The sequence below is a fragment of the Triturus cristatus genome, chromosome 8, assembly GCF_964204655.1.
Source record: "Triturus cristatus chromosome 8, aTriCri1.1, whole genome shotgun sequence".
NCBI lineage: Eukaryota > Metazoa > Chordata > Amphibia > Caudata > Salamandridae > Triturus > Triturus cristatus.
In genome coordinates, this window is record NC_140591.1 from 1,247,651,488 (window position 1) to 1,247,676,752 (window position 25,265).

The 25,265-nt window shown below is 45.5% G+C and overlaps 1 protein-coding gene across 10 annotated transcripts in view; it reads right to left on the reverse strand.

The window, feature by feature from the left end:
• The window catches only part of CASK (calcium/calmodulin dependent serine protein kinase), a 1,269,229-nt gene extending 1,249,908 nt beyond the window's left edge, over positions 1–19,321 (reverse strand). For 6 of the 10 annotated variants that reach the window (XM_085622941.1, XM_085622948.1, XM_085622947.1 and 3 more), the window contains exon 1: positions 18,843–19,219. In XM_085622941.1, coding sequence (XP_085479067.1) covers positions 18,843–18,901 — 59 coding nt within the window. In that variant the 5' untranslated portion in view covers positions 18,902–19,219. Of the gene's footprint in view, positions 1–18,842 lie in introns of all 10 variants that reach the window. The other 4 variants (XM_085622946.1, XM_085622950.1, XM_085622943.1 and 1 more) reach the window with 3 other exon arrangements.
• Between the last annotated feature and the right edge of the window lie 5,944 nt (positions 19,322–25,265).

A 25,265-nucleotide genomic window follows, 5' to 3' on the forward strand; every position in this document is an offset into this window, starting at 1 on the left:
CAGATTCGGGAACTGTGCTACTGACTGGGGGGCCTTTGATCTATTGGAGGGGATGGGGGGGGACGGGTTGAGACTGATGTCATGGAACGTCAATGGGTTGGGGGACCGTATCAAACGGGGTGTAGTACTGCAGTATTTGCGTCGTCTGACTCCTGATGTGGTGTTTATCCAGGAGACGCATCTGGTTGGTAATGTTTGTCATGCAATGAACAGGGGGGGATACCGCCTCGTGGCCCATTCTGGTTACACAACTGGTTCCAGGGGGGTGGGCATTCTCCTGCGATCCTCACTTCCGTTGGATATCACTAGGGTAGTCTCGGATGACAGAGGGCGCTATGTGTGTCTGACTGGGAGGTGGGAGGGGCGGCCCCTTTCCCTGGTCTCAGTTTACGTCCCCCCGGGCCTCCAGAACTCCACCTTCGCGGACCTGGGTCGAATGCTGCTTGAACTTCCGGAGAGTCTTTTGCTTATGGGCGGGGACTTTAATTCGGTGGTTTCGGGTGACCTGGATCGTCACCCACCCAGGGCCCTCCCCGCTGCCCAGGCATGGCTTGGTGGACTGTTGGAGACCTTCGGCCTGGTAGATAGTTGGAGATTAATGCATCCGACCCAATGTCAGTACACCTTTCACTCTGGGGCGCATGGGAGTCTTTCTAGGTTAGACTATTTCCTTATGCCCGCGGCGCAGACTGGTCGTATTCGAGAGGTTAGGCACCTGGCGCGGGGTATCTCCGACCATTCCCCGTTGTGGCTGCTCTTTGACACCGAGGCGCGGTCTGCAGGGCGGATCGCTCCCATTAACCCGTGGTACCTGCGAGACCCTACGACTCGCGACAGCCTGGTTAAGGCTATGGACCAATACTTCCTTGAAAACGAGGGGTCGGTGTCGTCCGCAATGTCCCTGTGGGAAGCCTTTAAAACCGTAATCCGCGGACACGCCCTCTCCCAGATAGTGGTGGCTAAGAAGCTCAAGAGTGAGGCAGTGGTGAAGCTGGAGACTGACATCTCGGGGCTGGAGTCGGCCTTGGAGACTGGTGTCACTCCGGACGGGCTACATGCCCTCAGCCTGAAACAGTTTGAATACAGGTCTCTTGTCACTGACGCTGCCAAAACGATGTATAGGGAGCAGCAGGGTCGATTGTATGATGCCGGAGACAAGGCGGGAAAGTTGATTGCGTGGCTGGATAAGAAGGAGAGAGTTAATCGTGTGGTCCCGGAGCTGCGTGTCTCGGATGGAGTGTGTGTGACTGAGCCTGGTGAGATTGTGGAATGTTTCGCTGACCACCTCCGGGCCGTGTACTCCCCGGTGACTGATAGGGATGAAGAAGACTCTCGCCTTCTGCTGAGGGATATTGCTTTGCCTTGCCTGTCCGTCGACGACCGTGAGCAGCTGGACGCCCCCTTGTCTGTAGATGAAATAGCAACTGCGATTCGGTCCCTTCGTTCGGGCAAGGCGATGGGTCCCAACGGTCTGCCTATAGAATTATATAAGTTGCGCCCGGATAAACTCGCGCCCTTCCTCCGTCGTATGTTTCAAGAGTCCCTTGAGGCAGGTTCCCTTCCTGACGACCAGCGTCTGGCTACGATAGTCGTGATCCCCAAGGACGGTAAGCCACGAGACCGCTGTGCCTCCTACAGGCCTATTTCACTGCTAAACGCAGAGCCTAAAATCCTGGCTAAAGTCCTTGCCAATCGTTTGTTGAGCGTCATCTGCGATCTGATTCATCCTGATCAATGCGGCTTCATCCCTCATCGTAACACCGCCCTTAACTTGCGGCGTCTTCACGGCGCCCTCGCCAGGGCGGAGTACCTCTCCGAACCAGCCGTGCTGGTTTCTTTAGACGCCACGATGGCCTTTGACACCATCGAGTGGCCATTCCTCTGGGCTGTCTTGACCAAATTCGGCTTTGGGGAAGGATTTCTTGGCTGGGTGAAGCTTCTTTACACGGGACCCATGGCTCAGGTGGTGGTTAATGGGCGGGTCTCTCGGCCCTTCGCTCTCGGTAGGGGTACGAGGCAGGGGTGCCCGTTGTCCCCTCTGCTCTTTGCTCTTGCCCTGGAGCCGCTCGCTGCTTGGCTCCGCTGGGAGCCCTCGATCAGAGGGATCCGGTGGGCACCGGGCTTCGAGGATCGGGTCTCGTTGTATGCGGACGATATTCTCCTGTATCTCACCTCGCCGCGGCGGTCGCTTAATGTTCTCTTTGATGTTCTGACTTCCTTTGGGAGAAATTCGGGTCTAACGATCAACTGGTCTAAATCCTGTGTCTATCCTATCTCCGGTGACCCTCCTCTCTTGCCGCCTCGGCTTCCGATCCAATTATCTCTGTCCGGCTTCAAATACCTGGGGATATACGTCTCGTTGAACCCGGTGGCTCGCTATGAGCAGAATCTCCTGCTTCCACTTCGGCGTTTGAGGGAGGACACGGCTCGGTGGTGTAAGCTGCCCTTGTCCCCGCTGGGTCGGGCAGCACTGTTTAAAATGCTGTCCCTTCCCAGATTCCTCTATGCACTTCAGAACTCCTTCGATGTCATTCCTGTGTCCTACTTTCGGGAGGTGGAGAGCCTGCAGAGGAGACTGGTGTGGGACGGACAGGCGCGTATCGCTCTGGCAAAGCTTACTCTCCCCTGGTACGACGGGGGCATCGCGCTTCCCGACATTCGCAGGTATTATTGGGCCTCACAGTTATCGGCCATTAACCATGCCACGTATGCGCCCGGCTTGAATCCGGCGTATGGGATGGATAAATTCCTGCTTCCCGGCGGAAACTATAACAGGGCACTTTACTCCAGATCGGCTGGACGGACCCTTACGGGCCCTACTAAGATTGCGGTACGGATCTGGAAGGCGGCCAATGTAGCCATGGGCTGGAGTGGGCGATTAACGTGTGCTACTCCTCTGTTTGCCTCCGATCGACTGGGAAGCCTCTGGACAACGAAGGGGTTTGACCGTTGGGACACGATTGGTATTAGTAGAGTGGGAGACCTATGGATTAAGGGTGCGGTTAAAACATTCGCGGCGCTCCAGAGCGAATACGAACTTACGGGAAGGGAGTTCTTTCGCTACGCCCAGGTTCGGCACGCCCTGCTCTCGGTTTTTGGAGAGGGGACCAAGATCCCGGATTCTTCGCCTCTCGAGGACCGCATACTCGATGGTCATGTCCCCGACAGTACTATCTCTTTAATTTATAAAAAACTTATCAATAATCGGGCTGACCTCTTGGTGCGCCTTCGGGAGGCGTGGACAGGGGATGGGGTGGAACTGGACGACGAGGACTGGCAGTCCGCACTGTCGTCCCCCAAGGAAGTGGCCATTCCAGCCCGTCTCCGCCTGGTCCAGCTAAAGATTCTCCACCGGGTGTATGTGACGGGTCCCCGTTTGGTCTCGATGGGATTTTCTGAAGACGGGCTCTGTAAGCGGGGATGTGGGCTCAGTGCCACCTTTCTCCATATCCTCTGGGAGTGCCGCGAGGTGGCGGAATACTGGCGCCGGGTTCATGTGGTCATGGGCCGGGTCACCGGGGTGGCGCTTCTGCCGGAGGTGCGTCGCTGTGTCCTGAATGTGTGGGAGCCCAATGATTATAACGCGGCTCAGACTCGGTGGGCGGCCCTGGGGAACATGATTGCCAAGAGAGATATAGCGCAGCTTTGGGGTTCCCAGCGGCCTCCCACCGTGTCCGTATGGAAGGAGAATATGGACTGGTGCATGTTCAGGGAGAAGACTGTATGTGGCTCGTGGTAAACCGGGGGCATGGGGTAGAATCTGGGGGCAATGGAACGCGTATCGTGGGGGTATCTGTACTCCCCCCCCCTAGTGGACACCGATATTGCTTTGTCCCCCTGACCCTTGATGGTTCCTTGCGACTTTTGGAACAACCGAATATAGACGTTCCTCTCCCGTGACCCCCCCCCGACCTATCAGTACTCCTCCCTCTTGATAGCTATTTGAAGGTCTGAAGTAGAGTCCCCCGGATGTAGCCTTACCCACACTTTTTGCCCTTATGCCTCGCCTTTTGTTTTTATTTGTTATTTATGTTAATCCTATGTATCCTGCTTCCCTAGGACTATCCGGAGCCATGTACGGGGCTGGGCCCCGGGAGCCGACTATTGCCTTAACAACTGTATGATCCTTTCTGAATCTAGCGGCCGGCCCTGGTGGTTGTAGGCCCATGCTTGTAATTGATTTATTGTTCAATAAAATTTAAAAAAATAAAAAAAAAAAAAAAAAAAAAAAAAAAAGAAATGAAAACATGCAAAACACTGGTGTACCCTAAGATGGGGTCGGATCAAAAGACCACTTCATAATAGTACTGGCTCTAGAAATCATTTGGGAGACTCGCGATTTCAAACATACAGCGTTTCAAATCTTCTTTGAAATAACTGCAATGAAAAGTGTTTTCTCCCTCTCAGTGGGATGGACAGACTATCGAGGCGGCGCGAGACGGACTGTAGATCCAGGCGAAGCAGGAAGCCAGGACAGAGACAAGTAGGGAGAGCAGAATTAACGTAACCCAGGACGCCCTTCGTATGTGACACAGCACGGAGGACGCGCACGTTTGTTCTGCTCATAAAATGGATCATGAGCTCAACCGGGAAAAAACCTACTTTATGAAAAATGTATCAGTGCGAAAATGAGAGGACTCGGGGAGCCTACAAATGCTGCTGGAGACTAACAACGTCTGCTGTAGGGCAACAGTTAAATGCAGATTAATGTAGGTTCTGGGCCGCATTGCAGTACAGATGCGCGCAGGCCACAGTGTGCAGGGTCTGTATTGCGCTCAGAGTGCATCAGGCGCAGTGTGCGTTGCGCCCAGTATATGTGACAGTACAGATGCGGCGCAGGCCACAGTGAGCAATGTTTGTATTGCGCTCAGAGTGGCTCAGGCGCAAGGTGCGTTGCGCCCAGTATAGGTGACAGTACAGATGCGGTGCAGGCCAGAGTGTGCAGGGTCTGTATTGTGCTCAGAGTGGCTCAGGCGCAGTGTGCGTTGCGCCCAGTATAGGTGACAGTACAGATGTGGCGCAGGCCACTGTGACTCAAGTAAGTGTTGCGCTTAATGAAGTATAGATTGGCTGCGTAAATATTGTCAGTAGTGTGCATTAGGCTCTGTGTCCCTACTGCCAGTTTTAAACTGTGAAGTGCGTCCTTTGTGAGCACGGGTCGTGCAGGAGTAACAGCCACTTTCCGTGCAGTAGTGTTCCTGTTCTCGGAAGTAATGACAGCAGATGTAAACAATAGTGCTTACATCATGCAGCAGCTGCGTGTGATTTGGGGCTTATCTTGTTCAGTTTGAACGCTGAACACCGCCCATAGTTAGGATGCAGGGACGGCTGCGGAAGAGCAGTAGGTGTGAGTAAGATAAAGAGGTCCGAGGTCGAGGCACATGTCAACAGCGCCCCCTAGCAGGTGTCCGAAGGTCGCAGGCCTGGCATTCTGGCAGCACCACCCTGCAATCTGCTACTTGCAAACTGCCGTTCCTGGTGTCAATGGAGACAGGCTGAACACCTCACACGAGGCACGGTACAGCGCGGAAGCAACGATGGAAGTAGACCCGGGGTGGAGGGGGGACTATGGCCAGGATAAAAGGTCGTGCTCCACTGTGTGGACCCGCGTGCCTTCATCCAAAGCGCTGGGGCTCAATGTCCGTGTTGATTCAGTCAAGATGGAGCCACACACGAACACACAGAAAAACGCCACAGAGTCTCGCAGGACATGAAATTGTTGGTTAATACTTTTGATGTGTTATTAATACGTGCAGAATCAGAACCAACATGGATTCCATCGTGTCCCCAACAAACCTTCTTAGAAAACAAGCGCGCACTGAAGCTGACGAAGAGGGAGTGGGAGGGGGGAGTGGGGGCGGGCACGCAGGCTGCCAAATGGTGCGCTGAAAGTGATCGCGATCACATCACGGCGAAAGTGAAAGCAAACGAGTGCTTTCAGGCCTCCAAATGGTGCGCGCGCCCGGACGGCTCACATGCACTGTACTTGGAGGCCTGAAAAGCCACTGTTTGCACTTCCAAAACTCGCTTACTATAAGTCTCGCCAGAGCAGCGCTAAAGCGCTGTCTCAGGCGAGACCTAAAAAATAGGGAACATTCTGCCTTAAATATCTTTTACGGACCCCCCCCCCCCCCCCATATGATCCATTTGCCTCTGCCATACATATTATTACTCATTTGCCATGGCTGATGCATTAATGAAAATAAATGCACAGCAATGCAACACATTCATCGCGGACTTGCTGTTACCCAGATTGCTTGATCTTGGAGAACCGAATGACATACAAGTTGTGTCCTGATGAAGCCTTTGCAAGGCGAAACACGTTGGCTGCGTATTTAGTGTGGTTGAAGAAATTAAAGAAGTCTTATCTACCACATTGACAAGAACCCACGATTTTTGATTTATGTTAGTTACTAATTCACACTCACAACTGTATTAGTTGCCTCTTTTTTGTATAAATAGTTAAATGGTCAATAAGAAGCTGGCCATTAAAGGTGGGCAATTCTGTAGCTTTGACAAAGTGACTACTCCAGGTGGTGCAGCTTTTTCAGTACCTGGCTGCTTTTGTATGTTCACTAATTTCATTCATCTACATGGTTTTCTAAAGTGCTTCTGTGGCCCCTTATGGTCACTTTGCAAGCTCCAGGCGAGTGTCGTAAATACTAGTACAGAACATAAAGACAAGGCTGATAAGTAATTCTTGCAGATAGCATGATTCTAGTTCATATATTCATTTGAATATATGGGACTTATGGCAAAGTAAAACAGCTTTGTGTTTTCACATGAGCGCGCAAAGGAAAGCTCATGTTATTTTCTCCTCCCTTCCATCAAACGTTTTTCCCCTCAGTATAATTGCTGTTCACAGCACTCTCAGAGACATAGGTTGGACATCAAATTCTAGCCAACAGAGTAGCGTGTGTCTGAGAAAGCCAGTCAAGGACACCTGAGGCGGTTTCTCTCAATACACATTTTCCAAAGGACAGATCACTTAGCCCTGTTTTGCAGCCACCCCTGCCAACTGGACAAACATTCATTAAATAGAGGTATAAATATGTGTTGATTATATTGAAATGTATTAATGGGTTGCAGATTTTCTGAATATTTACTTATTTTCCTTACACTCTAGAAACGATTGTTTTGGGTTCTGCAATTATTTGATTTCATTTATTCAACATTGAAACTGGCCTAAAATAAAGCCATTAAAAATACCAGCATGGATTTCTTGCATTGGAGCGATTGTAACGGAAGGCTGCCAGGACTCAACAAAAAATAAGTATGCCTGAGCCTCTGACATTGTTATAAACCCACTACACATGATCTCCAGGTATGTTCGGAGAGATGTGCGAGTCATAACTTGTTTGTTCCTTCAGCTCGCAAGATGTAAGTTGCTGCATACTTGCACTTGCCAGAGACCACGAGGGGATCTACCAGGCTCTGTTCAAATGATATCTGTATAAGTAACACATTTCCCAAATGAGGCAACAGCCTCTCCACTCATGTTCCCAATAGAACTGATAGATAAATGTGGCCCAACTGTGGGAAAAAGACAGACTATATTGAAAATGGAGAAAGATACCTGAACAGTGTTAGTTTGGGTTCCTAGAAAATATAGGCATAAATAAAAACTCAATATCAGAACCAATATAGAAAGGTTCCACACTGTTTGACCAAGAAAGTAAATATAACCATAACAAGGTTAAATTAACACCCTAGTGACCTACATGTTTAAAAAGCCACATCAGATCAGCTGCCTTACTTAATACTGAAATGTTAGATGAAGCTACATCACTACACTAAGAAACGACATGGTTTCATAGGAATGCAAGGTAGTTTCTGTTTCACCAAGCATCAGTTACAGCATTTTAGACTGGCTGCTCGTGGCACATTATACCTATAGCGATGAATGTTTTAAAGTTCTGTATTTTAAGCCCCTGTTATAGTAGCCTAGATTCGTTGCAATATGCATTTTTAGTGTAATAATTGTGAGATTGCATTCTGTATGCCGGACTACATACGTTATTATGGGACTTTCTTAGTAAAGTAGATATCTATAGCCACAATGCACAGCGGATTTCACTAATTTGTTTTACTATGCACCAACGGTTTAGATGTCAGCCGACCATAACAGACTGATGTTTTATGGAGAATGGTCAGCATGACTGGTATATTCCAATGATTTTAAACTGTACAATAAAACCCAATTATGATTCTGTTTCGAATATCATTATCATTCAATATTGGCTAGAATGCTAGGGTGTACCCCCACATGAAAGATAATTTATGAACATGTTCTTCAAAGAGAAGGTAGACAATATCAGAAACTCGTCAGGGGGGGTACTACTCACTATGTAAATACCAATGCCATGACATAAACATAACATATGGGGTGTAGGGCTAGCTACGAAATAGCTGCACAAAGTAGGCATACAGAGGAAGAATTACAATTCGTTTTTTTTTTTTTAAATAAAGAGGACCACGAAGAAAATAACCACCTTGATTAGCCACAAACTTTTGCATAGTCTATCAAAATTAGGGGTGGGCGGAATTTGCGTAGTCGCGCTACGCAAAGCTCCGCAAAACTGTAAAAAATCTCCGCGAGCATGCAAAAGTTCCGCGAACACGCGGAATTGCTTGTTCCACCCGGTCGCGATGCTTTTTTTCCTGTTCACAAACGCCGTTTGCGTGCTCGGAGAGAAATATCTTGCGAACACGCATTTTTAAAGCGCAAACAAGCAAAAAATTCTGCGTAGCCGCGGAATTTTTGGCAATTCTGCGTTCTCCGTGGAATGCGAAATTACCCAAATTCCGCAAGCAGAACGGAATTTGCCGGCCAGGCCTAATCAAAATAACATTTGTCTACATTGGAACCTGCGAGTCCTGGGCAGCTCCTCATATTTACTATTATATTCTTTTTTTCCTATGGATTTTGTTGCCTGATTTAATTCATTTAACTATTTATACAAAAAAAAGAGAGGCAACTAATACAGTTGAGAATGAATTAGTAATTAACATAAATCAAAAATCGTGAGCATTTGTCAATGTAGTAGACAAATCTTTATTGTAATTTATTCAACCACACTGTAAACACGCAGCCAACGCATTAGAAGATTGTGAGAGACGACTTCTCTGTAGCTGTACACAGAACATGTGAAAAGTGACCATGGGATAGTGGTTCGTCACGCTGTTGGACTCTGAGACGGTTTAGTAACTCCTGAATCTGACGTTCTTTTTGCCTTCAATCCCAAATTACAGTGGTAACTTGCTGTTACCCAGACTGTTTGATCTTTCTTTGCGCCTTACGGCTGTGTGGAGATCCGGTCAGCATACTAATTGTGCCCTGACAAAGCCTTTGTAAGACGAAACGCGTTGGATGCGTGTTTACAGTGTGGTTGAAGAAATTACAGTAAAGATTTATCTACCACATTGACGAGGACCCACGATTTTTGATTTACGTTAATTACTAATTCACACTCACAACTGTATTAGTGCCTCTCTTTTTTGGATAAATAGTTAAATGTATGGTCAATAAACAGCTGGCCATTAGAGGTGGGCAATTTGGTAGCTTTGATAAAGCGACTGCTCCAGGTGGTGTAGCTTTGGAGTCAGTGACTGCTTTTGTTTGTTCACTAATTTCATTCATCTACATGGTTTTGTAAAGTGCTTTTGCTGCCCCTTATGGTTACTTTGCAAGCTCCAGGCGAGTGTTGAAAATATTTGTACAGTACATAAAAACAAGGTTGATAAGCAATTCTTGCACAATATTCAGTCGAGTAGGATGCGAGGCACACCTAGCTGATATTCTTCCACTATCCCTCATGCCAGCGTGCAAAGGGGAAAACTAAACTATTTCGTTGTCAGTAGTTTCCTGCAATGTAATTGGTTGGATTCAGCACTGCAGGAGGAATTATTTTCTCAGGGTCTGCACACCTAGACCTTCTACCATGTTTTGTTTGAAACCTTTGGTTGACTGAAGTTGAAGGTGGCCGATAGGATGACTCTCGTAGGAATGTAATGAGTGTCAATTGTTTGAGATAGCTCAGCCTGTACCCAGCAGTTTTAGAGAATGGTGCCTAAACTTTAACACTTATTAAAATCAGGTAACCAGTGAAATGATTTCTGTACTTTTGTCAAATTATCTTGTTCCCGAGCTTAACACAAATTTGTGACCTGGATTGGAACTCTAGAATCTGGCTGCAATTTTCCATGAACGCCCAGTGTTAACTCTATGAGAAGTATGAAGTAGAGAGAGAATTTTCCACAGCATGGTTAATTGGAAACTGAGGCCTCCAATCATTGCATTTATCTCGGAAGTGAATGAGAAATTAGAGTCAAATATGCCCAAGTCAAACACTCATACATCAAAACTCGCACCTCCACAGACCTCTAGGTGACCAATTAACTGTACTCAACAATTAACAACAAGCTAATTTAGACATGTTCCACGTGTAAAGGGAACGAGGATGGGGTTGGACTAGATGGGCTGAATTCATGGAGGATACTTGGCTAGCAGTTCTTTTCTTAGGAGACCCCCATATTACAGCAAAGTCTGCTTGAAGACATGCCACCAAGGAAATGTGATGGAGAAAAGGGATTTGGAGAAGAGGAATCAACCAGGATGATAATGATACATTCAAGGAAATGCAATTAGAGTAAAAAGGCTGATCAAGTAAAAAAGTAATAATCTTTCAATATAAATATATAAAAGATTTTGACTGGAGCAATTTTTCACAGACTTTGGTCTTTTATCATGCATGCTATATGGAGAAGACTAAATGTAAACAATTTAGGTAGCACACCAGAAACAGGGCTAAAAAAATCATTAAATTTTTACTAGACCTGCAGGTCTAGTAACCTAAAAATTGTACTTGACCTAACTGAAATGCACTTGACCTCAATTTCTGGAAGTGAAGCAAATGTTACAAGTTAACAAGATTTAAAGGCATTTGTATTGCTTATTCACTTTGTAAGCAATAAAGATGCCTTTAGATCTTGCTATCTTGTCACATTTCCTCTTCTTTAAGAGACAGATGTCAAAAGTCAGTTTGTCTTCCTACTCCCCAGAAAGGGCGAGTAAGACCTAAAAATAGCTCGCCCTAATTGAATCTGGCTCCCAAATGTGAGCGGACGAGTGGATTTTTCGAGCCTTGAGAAAGAACAACTACGCGAGTGCCATGATCGTAGGATGATATTTATAACGTGATACCGAAAGATCAATACAGTACTCTAATACTTCTTTAAATCACAGCATTTGCAGGTTTCCTTTAATAAACTTTTTGTAGCTTAATGTAGCAATAATGACACCGGTACAAAGTGTCCAAACACCACTTTAATGATGGTTTAGGCGATCTATTGTTAGGCAGAAAATGCTTGAGATTATTTAAGACGAAGAAGCAGAGGGATAGTAGTACCCTTTTCTATAGAAGTACGGAGTTTAATTATGTTTATGTGCTTATAGATCGCGTGAATCACCCCATAAGGGTATCTCAGCGCTAAGACCGCCTAGGAGTGCCGAGGAGAAAGGATTAGAACAGCGATGTTTAAAGCATTTTCCTGAAAACCAGGTAATTTGTGCATTGACGCAGGTGTAAGAGGAGTTTGTTACAGTAGAGTGGGGCAAGATGGAAGAAAGCCTTACCACCTTGGCGGGATTTTTTAAAGCGTGGGACTAGTAACAGGGTTTTGGCTCCGGAGCGGAGGGGTCTGGAGGGCACATAGTTAACAAATTTATCATTTAGGTAGCTGGGGCCAGATCGGTTTACGGCTTTGTGTGCCATACAGCACATTTTAAATGTAATCCTTTTTCTTATGGGTAACCAATGTAATTTATGAAGCAACGGGAGGGAGGCAGTTCTTGGAGGGGGGGAGGGGGGGGTTTGTTACCAGTCGGGCCGCTGTGTTCTGGACAACCTGGAGTCTGTTTATGGCACTTTCGTTGGCTGAGATCAACAGCACGTTACAGTAATTCAAGCAATTTAAGATTAGTGCCTGGATCAAGGTTTTCCTAGAAGATATTGGCAGGAAAGGGAAAACTCTTCTGAGCATGCTTTTTACCACCTGTTTTGGACATGGGGTAGGACCAAATTCCTCTGGCCACCAGCTAGGGGACCATTTTACAGTGGCATCGCCAAATAACATTATCTCTGACTTAGCAGCGTTAAGTTGGAGAAAATTAATTTTCATCCATTCCGCTATGGTCTTCATTTCTTCACCGCAGGTGCTTTGAATATTGATGTTGCATTTGTCAAGTGAGAGGAGTAATTGAGTGTCGTCCGCGTATGATATGGGGATAAATCCCAATTTCCTCAACAGTCTCGCAAGGGGAGTGACGTAAATGTTGAACAGGGTTGGGCTCAGGCATGAGCCCTGTGGTACTCCCTTGGTCACCTTGGTGGTCTCAGAAGGATATGGACCTAGGTTAACGGCCTGTGTTCTGTCAGACAAAAAGTTGGACAGCCATTTCAGTGCATTTCCTGTGATTCCTATGTCACCCAATCTTCTGAGTAGAATTTGATGGGAGATGGTGTTGAATGCTGCGGAAAGGTCAAGCAGCACCAGAAGCACCGCCTGATCCTTATCCAATAGCATCCTAATGTTGTCCGTGACTGCTACCAGAGTGGATTCTGTGCTGTATCTGGGACGGAATCCGGATTGTGAGGAGTCTAGGCAGTTAGTGGATTCGATAAAGTTGGAGAGGTGTATATTGAGGTGTTTTTCTAAGATTTTAGTGTGGAGGGGAAGGAGAGAGATGGGTCGATAATTGGTTACGTCTTCCGTTGAGATTCTTTCTAATCGGAAGTATCTGTGCATCTTTCCAATCTAGAGGGAGGGTTCCTTCCCTCAGGGAGCTATTTAGAGTAGCGCAAATGGGGTTGGCTAGTTGTTTTGACAGGGTGGCGGCTATTTTCACAGGTATGAGGTCAAGTGGGGATCCTGATTTTGCGCACTTTAAAAGGGCTTCAGTACCTTCTGTTGTGAGAAATGGGAAGTTCTCTAGTGAACGAGATATAGGTGAGATAGGCGGAAGTTCAAATTCAAGATTAGTTTGAGGATTTATCGTGGAGATAATTTTATTATAGATCGTATAAATTTTCTGAGTTAGATGGCTAGCAATGTTGTCGCACAACGTTTGGGATGGGGCTAATGCTGTGTCGCAAACCTTAGGATTTGTGAATGTTTTTAGGATTTGATAGAGGCTTTTCTGAGAGCTCCCTGTTTGTTCGAGAGTGGTTGCGATGTGAGTTTTCCTTGCGTTTTTTAAATTGCGGTGGTAGTGAGTTAGAGCCTCCTTAAATTTTTCTTCATCTGTAAGGTCATGAGAGCGTCGACATAGGCGTTCGAGTTTTTTGCATGACCTTTTTTCTAGCCGCAAGGAGGCAGAGTACCACGGTGCCTGGCGTTGTTTTGTATTCGTAGGGCATTGTTTCAGAGGAGCTAAGCTGTCTAGGGTTGCTAGTAGGCTGGCATTAAAGGAGGCTAGGCGTTCAACGTTTTCCGATTCAGAATGTTGAAGTGGGCAAAATGCGACTTCAAAGTGTGCTGGTGTGATTGTATGTCAGTGTCTGTAGCTTTTGTCTTGATAGTATTTGGGAGCAGGCTGTGCTTTGGGGCTTTTAATGCGGAATTCGACCATAGAATGGTCCGACCATTAGGCTAACGTGTAAGCTTTAAACTGGTAGTTTCTGCACCTAGAATCTAGTGTGTATTTTCAGTGTGTTCAGTAGAAGTATAGAGAGGGATATCATAGCCACATGTTGCATACAAATGACTGCACCCAGGGCTCGAGTCGGGGTACCACGCGGGTGGACGGCGTCCCCCCACCTATTTTACCGGGTGGACGCCGACCCCCTGCGCAAAAACTGGCCGCATTGAGGGCTTCGCGAGGAAAACATAATCCCAGCACACACCACCAAATAAAGCAAGAGAGGAAACGGCGCGCGCTCACAAGGGGCCCGGGTTTGGAATAGGAAGGAAGTGTGATGACAACGCCGAGGTTTGTTGGTGGCAGCTTGCCCCCTTCACCTTTCGTGACGACACTTCCGGCGACACCACCTAACTTGGAGCGTCCCCCCACTTCTTTTTTTAGGACTTGTGCCCTGACTGCACCCAAAAGTCTGAGACAAGTTTGTTGCTCCATAAAGGTAAGGTGATAAGTGCAAGTAGAGGTCCGACCTGGCACTTGCTAAAACCCCCACCCTCCATTCCCCAAAAACACCAACAGCGAGCTCTGACCGAAAGGGAGCAGACATGTTCCAGTCAGTGGGCACGCACAAAAAGACTGAAAAGCACACTTTCGCAATTTGAGAACGCCATTTAGTCACCATTAAGATAATGGGGAAAAAAAGTGTTTAAGAGGATGAGTTATTGTTAAATTAAGCAATGCAATGCACAAAAAATGAGAATATAAAGAACCAGCTCATAGCATTTGAAACTGGTTTTAAAACTTGGGAAATGTCAGAACAGCACAGAAAAAAAAAATCAGGACTATATCTAAAGTATGGTAGCTAATGAAGGATGACAGTGGTACTAATAGAAGACTCATTAGCAAAGTCACCAGATTGCAAACAGCGTGTTGTGGAAGATTCTTCATCTGGATAGAATAGGCTTGTGAGCTGGAAAACCTAAAAAAAAAAAAGGGAGGGCACCCAACCTGAGAATCATATGGCTGTTAGATGATTGAACGGCTCTTATGAGAAGATTGAGGGATTTCTCTCTGGGTTTTTCAACCTGGAACTATAGACTTAGAAGGGAGGCGAACCTGGAAATACCAGGAATCCTAGAAATGGTGGCGAGGATCTGGGTAAGAGGATCCTGCCTTGTTAGAGATAAGCAAACTCCGAAAGTTTTGGGAGAGTTACCTCAATAGGTGGTAGTACTTACCAAGAGCAAAGAAGCATTTCATTCCTAGATTGGAGTCCCTGCACCACTGCAATGAGGAAGCATATGCAAGAGCTTGGGGGGGGGGGGGGGGGGGGGGAGACTTTCTTAGAGCTAAAAGCAAATGGGTTGATTATATAACTTGCTAAATTGAGGGTGGAATTTTTAAAAGGCCACAAAGGAAAGAATCTCCAACGGAACAGGGGGGTGGCTTAAAGGAGAGCACCGATTGGACAATTTATGATGTAATGTTAAGTGAAGGGTACACTGAGTTATCTGGCCTCAGCAACAATCCTAAAGCACTCTAAAAATAGGTCCACCTTCATAAAGGTTTACAACTGTGACTTACCTGAGTGCATGAAGAGATGAATATGTAGATAGAAATCTAGCTCCTTCCAGAAGATGTTTACACAAGAAAAGATTACAATGTATTTTTTTCCATTGAAGGTAATGTAATTATACAGGCAGTGTGGTGCAGCTGTTTCCTTTGCTAGTGAAGATTTGGTGGTAAGGGTTTCAGAGCTGAAACCGATTTTATTTTAATGGACTGACTTTTACCACTGTATAATAAACGTCATTTATTGCATAAGAAACATTTTTTTCAAAAATGCGTACAAATCATATACAAGCAATACATCACACAAAAGATGGTTGCAAAACCCTAAAATAATTGTACAATAAATCTAGCATACAGTCAAAAACCAGATAAAAGCTTAAAGGAAAAATTCTTAGACACCTAGTAAAAATCTACACACAGAGGAATACGGGACAAGCAGCTGTTTGGAGTTACACACATTGGGCACTACCAAACTCAATTGGGTCCTTCCACCAGCAGCAGGTGCATTGGCCAAAAGCAAACAAAGGACATTTGAAGGAGGAAATGCAACAACATGTCAATTATTTCAAACTTCAAAGTGAAGAAACAATCCATTCAAACTTTGATTTCCTTGCCGAAATATACAGTTAGTGTATACCAACATAATGTTGATCATTAATGGTTGACTCTACAAAAGGAAAAAGGCAAGTACTTAAACTAGATCATTGACTTTCAGAAACTTAAAAAACAGAGGTAGAAGACAAAATTAATGTTTTTTCAAACCAAGAGCCAGGATCTGTTATAACAACAAAATGTAAGCTTCTTGCTCATCTTCTTCATTACTGTTTCTCCAGAGAGGTAGGTTTCTTCCACTCAAGTGCACTAATCTGAAATTTGCATTTATGCAGCTGTGACAGGCCCAAACTGCAGCTAAGTATGTCTAGCAAGTGACACATTCTACAGTAAGAATAGCCACTCCTGAATAGCCCCAAACAGCCAAGATAAAATCCAAATAAAATGGAGGTCACATTACATAATGTGTCTAGATAAAAGGTCAACTCCTCCAATCTGGTCACTAGTAAAGATTATTATTGTCAAAGTATGTAATACACAGACAAAAATTCACCTTCGTTTTATATCATATGACAGGGTTTGGTGATGACGCAAATGCTAAACCAGGGCAAAATATACAATTTAATATCCATCGGTATGGTGTGGTTTCTTTGCCACCATTTTAAGAGCAAACACCACCTATATAACAGCAACAATAAAAAAGGAGGACATTTAGAGCAATCACGAACATCTTTAGCAGTACGCTGACTTCCCTACTGCTTCATCCAGCAGTGAAAGAGTTTTAAGAAACTTCACTCAGGAAATTATTTAGAATACTGGGTAAAATTGAATTTACCAATAAATCGGAAAAACTACGCAGACAGTTTTACACCTATATGTTGCTGCTTTTTGTGACTCAGAAAACTGACTGCACTAACACTCTAAAAACGCACCACCTGATTTCCAGCAAAATAATGACTTTATTGAAGGTCTTACTCATCAGACCTACTCTTATGAAAGCCGAAAAATTCCACAGCCAATTCTCTGAAAATTGTTATACGTGAACAACGTGTTTTGTAAAGCAGTCACCAAAAATGCTGAAATGTATACTTTAACTTACGTCAAACTACTGACCATGCTACAAATTTATAAATACGATGCCTAGAACGCTCCTCCTGCGTGCAGGGTAAAAACACAAACAATTGGATACATAAATGCATAAGAAGGATAAATCTTAATCGTGCATACTAATTTACCTTTGCATTGACTCAGAAATTTACTTTATGGAGTACTGCGAACTGAGGCCACACGTTCAAAATAAAACCAGCCTTTACATTAGAGGGAAAAAAACTGCAGCAGATTTCATCGACACCGATAAACATAATGGTCGTCAGGTCAGAGCAGTATCCCGAGGGCATGTATGCGGACCATTCTACATTGCTGGAGCTCGACTCCCATGTGTATCTTGCAGATCACACCTTGGCAAGATATGCAACAAGGACGAAACATGACATTTCCGCAAAGATACGAAGTCCCAGGATCCATCCGGCATTAAATCCAAGCTGAGTATACGTCATATTTAAAAAAAAATCATTACATACATATATGGGATACGGCCCTGCATGCAGAACTGCCATGTTTTACGATCATCCCAACTTCAGTTTGATGATAGCACTGAACATCGCCCTAATGGTCACGTCGCTGCACCCAAGTGCTTCCCCTCTCTCTGAATTACTCTTAACGGAAGAACTCTCCTAACTGTAGCGTTACATTAAATTCCACAAGAAAAAACCGTACAGCGTTCAAGAACCAACAGCGTTTCACATATCAGAAGTGGCGTTGCTAATAAAATTAAAAGGGTCCCGATACTGGGGATCGTTGGTGCGTCTGATACAGCAACGTGAGATCCCTGCGACTCGGACATAGATAGAAGACAGGAAGGGACCTGTCAGCGATAAGATGTCAGTCCCTCGGGCCATGCGCGCCTGAGAGAGCACTCAGGATCCGAGCATAAAATCCACTCAATGGTACAGCAAACCCGCAAGAAGCAGGGAATCAGAGTCTTCAACTTAGTGGAGCAAGAGCATCACCTCCCGGAAAGCAAAGACGCCCAGATGCATATACACAGAAGATCATCTTAAACATAGGCGCGCAGACGCTCTCCGGCCACCTTATTCTATTATGCACTGTCACAACAGACACACCGCCCCCTTGTCAGCTCACACCCAGGGGCACAGTGCATTCAGATCACTGAACACACAAGCACACAACGCCTTCATATTTCCATGCCCTAAACACTGCCCCTTCATATACATTTAACAGAAGCACCACGTAGCTGTCTATTCATTCCAATGGGCATCGCCCCTACGTACACCACGCAAAGCAGGAGCGCACCCTCCCCCCCCCCCCGGGTCTTTTCGTACCCATTCACAGCACACACACACACGTACTATACTTTATCAATGTACGAACACACGAGCTCTGTCTCGTCCGTTCACCGTATAATGCATCTAACATCAATGGTACCCAGGAGCAGTGAAGACTTGATGCATTCTCCATCACTAATTTACACAAAAGGACCATCCTACACCGAAACACGGGACAGACCAACACAAAGCGCGTGACCAAACTCACATTTATTAATCACGAACAGCCCAGATGTATTAATAGTTATAAACACTGCCCCCCGTACGCCCAAAGGTACTGACACCAATGTATTCATGCCCAGGCCCCTACATGCACCACTCCCAGTCAATTGCACTCCTATCGGGCATCTGACTATAGCTGGCACACGATACCCTCCCCTGAGTACTGCAGTATCAACCAATTGGATCACTGACTTATTAGTGTACCCCAAACACATAAGCCTCCCGTACTCATTCATTCCTAGGGTGCACAGACTCCAGCACCCACACATTCATTCAGTGTCAGGCAATAGACCCAGCAAGCTGTCACCTCTCATATTGCCCAGCTAATGTATTGTTCATTGCCCAGGGGAAGAGACTTGACAGCCTTAAGCCAGGGAGGAGGTCTGATGTGAGAAGTGGACACCATCCCCTCAGTGTGGGTCTTCGCCAGGGACAAGGAGCGCACAACTTACTTGCCGATGACCTCGCATAGCTCGTACACATCCTCAAAGAGCACGTCGTCGTCCGCCATGGTCCAGATGGGGAATTACCAAGACAACCACAATCCTCGCGGGGGCGGGTGCTGTCCCCGGTGCAGGGCCGCGCTCGGCAGAAGCGCTATCCTTATTCACGACTCCTCATCCGCCCGGGCGCCCCGCCTCACGCGGCTGGGTGGGGGGGGACGGGGCTGCCAAGCCGCTAGAGGGGCGGGGGGTGGGAAACGGAGCCGCTCATCACTGGTAGCACATAGCCGCCGGACGTTAATCCGTGTCACCGGGCGGGTGGCGCTCTCCGGAGGGGGAGGGGCGCCGGGGCTAGCTGACGTACGCTCCCTCCTACCTCTCAGACTAGGGCTGGGGGGGAGGGGCGAAGCAACGGGAGACGTCGTCCCGTGCGCGCCTCATCGCCATCTTGAAACACCTAGATTGAGGCCTCCATGTGTGGATCAGGCAATACCTCCCTTATTATAGCGACATTTTCAAACTTCGAACGTGAACTATTCCACATTTGACTGACACTAACATGGCCTCTGCTCAAGTCTAGGACTGCACCGGCGCAGTACGACGTGACTGGAACGCGCGAGTGCACGCGCGGCTGCACCAGGGCCGCGCTTTACCCCCGCCCCACTCCTCCTGGGCGTGTCTCATTCAAAGGGTAGGCTTGGGCCTCACCCTCTGTCACACCCATAAACATCCAAGCCTTAGCTGGTCCCTCCCATCCTTCACGCGACTGAGCTCTAGTGGAACGGATCTCTGGGTCCGGGAGCTTTTCCATAACGCCCGCCCCTTCTCCCCACTGAATATGAAGAGAGCTTAAGATAAAAAAAAAAGCAGGCGCTGTCTAGTGTGACGTCATAGCCCCTGAGGCGCCGTGAAAGCAGGCAGCGTAGAACAAGGAAAGAATAGGGAGCGGTCGCGGTGACGTAGACCGGGTTTGAAGACGGAGGCTGCCAAGCGCTCGAGTCCAGAGGGAGACAGGCGCTAGGCACAGCTGACGCTCGACCTCCTGGCGATCCAACGTTGTGTGTGTTTTCAAAACACGGGTTTGAGGTTCACGCTGCACCCTGGAGGCACAGCGCTTACTGCAATCAGAAGAGTAGCATCTCACCATCAATACATTCCAAATGCGGCCATTTTTCGTGCGCTCATATTGTGCTTCAATTGCTGAGCCTGAATACATGAGCAGGTGACATCATGTCATGTGGACACTTGGCCCGAGAACTCCGTATGTTCTGTGGTGCTGTGCAGACCCACAGAATTTTGTTGTATGTGACAGAACGGTTAAATCGTACAGGTCATTATTCAGTGGCGTCACTAGGGTTGGTGTCACCCGGTGCGGGTAACTCATGGTGTCACCCCCTCACGACTTACCGCATGGACCTCTTCCGCTCCGAGTCCGCCATTGGACACAGTTAGCAAATAACGGGACCATACAGAATACTTAGTAAGGTTTGTAAATGTAGGTCCTATATTTACAAAATATGCCTGTGAACAACAGTGTGATAATGACTCATTAATCAGGTTGTATAGTGGGCTACTTTCTAGTCAACAGTTTATTGGAATTTATAATATCATAGGTATGGTACTTTGTACTGGTGTGGTGTTCCCACTATCCAGCAACACGATATATCAATGGTCGAAGTGGGGGGAAAAAAGTAGGGGAACTGTGGGCGGAGAATCAGAGGGCGGGAATAACCCAAGGATTGGATCAGTGGGCGGAGCCAGAGGTGTGGTCAGAATGCGCGAACATCCCAATTTTTTGTATTTGTTTGGTTTCACTGCCCAGTTTTATCAACCAATGGATACACATGATTATTTAAGGTTATAATGAGTTATTGACAGTAAAATGTATTCACAAAGTGGGATATGCTTCTAATCACAGAATGTCCCCAAATACGATAAAATGTGGAAGCACAAGCCATTTGTCTCCGAGCCATGGAGTTTCTGTCATCAGCACTTCTCCCTTTTCCAAAACAGCAGTTCAAACATGAATGGCTAGAAATCCTAGTTTGCAAATGTTTTCTAAATAATAATGGCTCTGCCATATTTGCCTCATAATGCAAGATCCTTTCTTTGACATGCATTTGCCTCTGACACCATTGATCACAAATATGTTTTTTCTCAGCTGGCCTGTTTAATGGCTGCGAGTTATAAATCAATTATTACAATTTCTTCATTTTTTTGAAACAGAAAGAACACTACTTCATTTCACAATGCACATGTCCTAGACATAAAACAGTGACAAGTATTTACATTTGTACAGTGACTTCATGACATATCATATAACGTAGAAAAAGTGCTTTGAACAGACAAAAAGTAAATTTTTCGTAACAATGATAAGGTGTCCACTTTGGTGTATCTTTGGGAACTTAAACCTGTTGGCTCCTCAATTTGAAAACTCAGACTGCCTTCAACTACAACCCAATTGTTGCCAGCTATAAACACCTGGATGCGGCTCAATTTAAATTACACACTGGGCAAGAGCAATATGTGGCCTACAAGAAAAAAGTGACAGCATCCTGGAAAAAGCAAACAATCATAGGGAATGCAAAATTTTGCAAACCATGTGAAATGTAAGCAGGAACAACATGGTTACCTTAACGCTTTTACACTCCCTGTTCAGAAATCAGTGAGTGCTTTTGCCTGAAAAGTTAAGGACATGACAACATGGCCTTGAATGGACCCATTTCAATGGCCATTGCTTATATCCTTACAAAACGTAAGCAGTATGGTAAAAAAAGACAACATCCTTAGATGCAGAGCAGCAGTACAAATTTTGTTTTTCAATCCTCACATTGCAGTACCTCCAGGATTGGTGCACTAGTTCCAAGCTCAGGGAAAACAAAGCCAAGACAACAAAAATAGCACTTCACTGGCAAACTCTGTAAATGTGGCGCTAATGTGTTTGGGTGTGAATAAAATCAATCTGGCCAGTTTGCTACCACTCTGTCTTACTTTATTTAGCTATTTATTTTTCATATTTTTAAATTGTTATTCCCGATGCTGCTCTCTGAAATGAAATGTTAGAAAAATATGGCATTGATTTCCAGCAAAAGTGATTTTCTTTTTTGGATCCATTTCACAGGGGAGCAAATAAAAAAAAAAAGGAGAGGAAAGAGAGTGAGAACCCCGTCTTGCAGCCACTATTTTCAGAAAGGGAAGAACTGCCGCGTTAGCAGGCGAGAGGCCCCAGCATGTACACAGAGCTGCTGTGCCTGAAAGTCGCCTTCGCAGGCCCCCGACAGCTCAAAAGAACCTCGCTCCGCACTGCCTCCGCCCTGCTCAAGAAGTCACAAAAGTCACTCACTCACAACTCGCACAGCACAGGCAGCATAACCGCTTGACCACCCATGATCGTTAATCAATTGGTGCCGGAGAGACTCACCTTCTGTGTTGGTGCCTCTGCTCCTCGTCACTCATGATGCTGCTGCAGGCCAGTCACGCGCACTTTTAGTGCCCAATGCGCATGCGGGAATGACATCAGCCGCCTGCACCCGGGCCTAGAGAGGCGTGCAGACTCGGCGGAGGAGGAGACAGTGCGCACTGCGCACAGGCACCTCCTCCTCCTGAAAGGTTAGGTTGCTCTGCACACACCGGCTCTGTTGGTGTCACCCCATGTGAGGGTGTCACCCGGTGCGGTCAGCACCCCCGCACCTCCATAGTGACACCGCTGTTTGTATTAACTCAAAGCATCTGCTGATGTAATCGCTGTACCGTCTGGTTCTTTCATATTTTTGAGTTCTTGCTGTACATGGAATGCACTACACCTGATCATGTCTAACAAGGGATTCTGAGTCTCAACAGGGTGCTCCTACCCAGCCCACCTTTCCAACTGGCCAGTGACAGATATCTAATATTGCTGTCAATATAAGGCATCACCAATGTCCTATATATTTCCAAGTTCACTATACCTAATGGTTTGTGTTATCTTCCGTGTGGTCTTTCCATGTCTCCTGCCCTTCTTCCGTGCATGTGAGGAGCTCACCAGGACAACATTTCATCTGGAAGAATATATTTGTTCTTAGCATTAAATTACCGATCTTGGTAATTTTTCTTGTATCATATTTTTTCCCATTTTTTTCGTCCTCGTCTGAAGTATCCTGGAATTCCCTAAACTCACTCAACGAAGTCTGAACTGAATTCATTGAGAAGCAATCTACAGTTTCTTCAATTTGTATGGTACTTATTCTTGAGTTATCATCTTTATTGTCTTGCACCATTCTCATTTCATTTTATAATGCATAGTTCTCTGCCAACTGATCCTCTAAGTGCACCTAGGTCCTTACCAGCCTTATGGAACTATTTTTAATAGGAGCACCAGATGTCATAAAGCTCCTTAGTGACCACAATTGACCAAAGTCTTGCACCACTTTAAAACAATGCTTGCTGACTGTATCAATTGTCACATTAACATTTTCTGATTAGCTGAGGCAATTGTAATCAATTTTAGCTACTGTTCTCTTGTGACATTAAGCGTTACAATGCTATCCATTGCTTGTGTCGGAATTTTTGTATCTAAGTTGTCTAGAATAATCATCAGATAACCCCCACCATTGGCAGTATCGACCTTTGTTAGTCTACAAGGAGCTGTGATAAGGAGGTATCATTTACATCAATTACCATGAACAGTAAAGTCCAATCGGGGCTTCATAGGAATCGACAAAGAGTTTTAGTGTGAGTTTAAAGGGTTTATTAACAATTGTATTCCGTAAGTGTTTTAATTTTATTCATCATTATTACAGATGCAAATAATCTAAAAGTTAATATTTCAAACCAATATAAAATACCACATTGGTAAGAATTACAAATAGGATAAAGGAAATGCAGGAAGTGCATTAAGGAAAATCCCTAATCTAAATAATGAAGTTTTGAATATAAATAGTCATTTATTTTTAGCAAGCAAGGTAAGGTGTCAGTTTCAAAAAACCCAAATGACGGGATCTGATGAGAGAAAAATAATACATAGGCATGAAGCCTTAGCAGTCAAGCAGTGGAGATTAGCAGAGGCTGGAAGGGTATTCTCAGCTCAGAAACCACAGGCATATCAAAGATATGTCTTTGACGCAGCGCAGAACCTGGGTAACGGGAATCAAAAACAAAACCCCGTACAAAATATTCTCCCTTCGTCACAGGCCAAATATCACATTAACACATTCACTCCTACAATCAGTGGTGGGGCCCATAACACCAACATTCACACTTCACTTCTCACTGGCCTGCACTTACAGGAGAGATGAATGTTCCAAGCGCTGACATGAGAGGAATACCTTATAACCTATAGAGAGAAACTTATTTACACATTTATACATTAATATCCCATATCCTCACCCCTACAGATCTCAGTCCTAAACATCAAGATACTCCTCCCACGTGATCAATGGATCATTTAGTTGGATCGGTAAGGAGATATAGTCCGGCTAAACACACTCAAGATCCCGATCTATCCTTTCTTAATAAACGGCCAAAACACATTTATTTGTTAATCAATATTTTGTTTATCTAATTGATGCAAGAATTTAGTTTCATCTTTTACATTTTATTAAGTTGCAGAACATCATATTTACCTAATCTGGCTATTAGTCGTCCTCTAAGTCGTCAAGTTTAGTCAATCTGTCGGGTTTCGAAAGTTCTTCATGCGGCACACTACAGTCCCAAAGATAGACATGGACCAGAGATGTGCAAGCATCTATCAATGCCCATAAAGTTCGTAGTCCATCAAAGAAATGGGCAGCATTCAGTCTGTCAAAGTTTCAGGAGCGCAGCTGTCACGTAACGTCACCGTCGTCTCCGTCAGCATAGCATCGTCAGGAAAAGAACAACAGCATCGCATCGCACAATAGCCTATTCTACCGTGATTTTTATAATAAATTAACGTAAAAAATGTAACACTTTGCAGGGTTTGGGCTTTTCTTATTGGTCAATAGGGATCGTCCGACGAGGTTTCACACAGTTAAAGGGTTTAGGTCATCTAACATGTTCTTTCCGGTTCCTTGTGTCTGTCCTTTGTTAATATACTTGGCAGGCTTCCCATTGTGACCTTGCTTTGGTACATCAAGTGTAGGGTCATGTTGAGGCTACAGGAACAAGTCGTAGCACAGGCGCACTTCACCCAAAGCCTCGTGGAATGGTGGCCATTGCGTCGAGTTAGTTAGCGGCCATCTTGGGTTGTAGGCCCAAAGGACAACTTAAGCGAAACAAACACAAAAGAGTAATTAATACATAGAAATAATGAATAAAATGTTAAACCCTCACTATTTCCCCTATGTGCTTGTAATTTATCTAGCATATAGCAACATTTAAAGCATTCATATTCACCCATTGATGTCATCTGGGGCGACTTTTACGGAAACATCACAAAGCGACATATACCATGCAATATTCTATTTTCTATTGTTA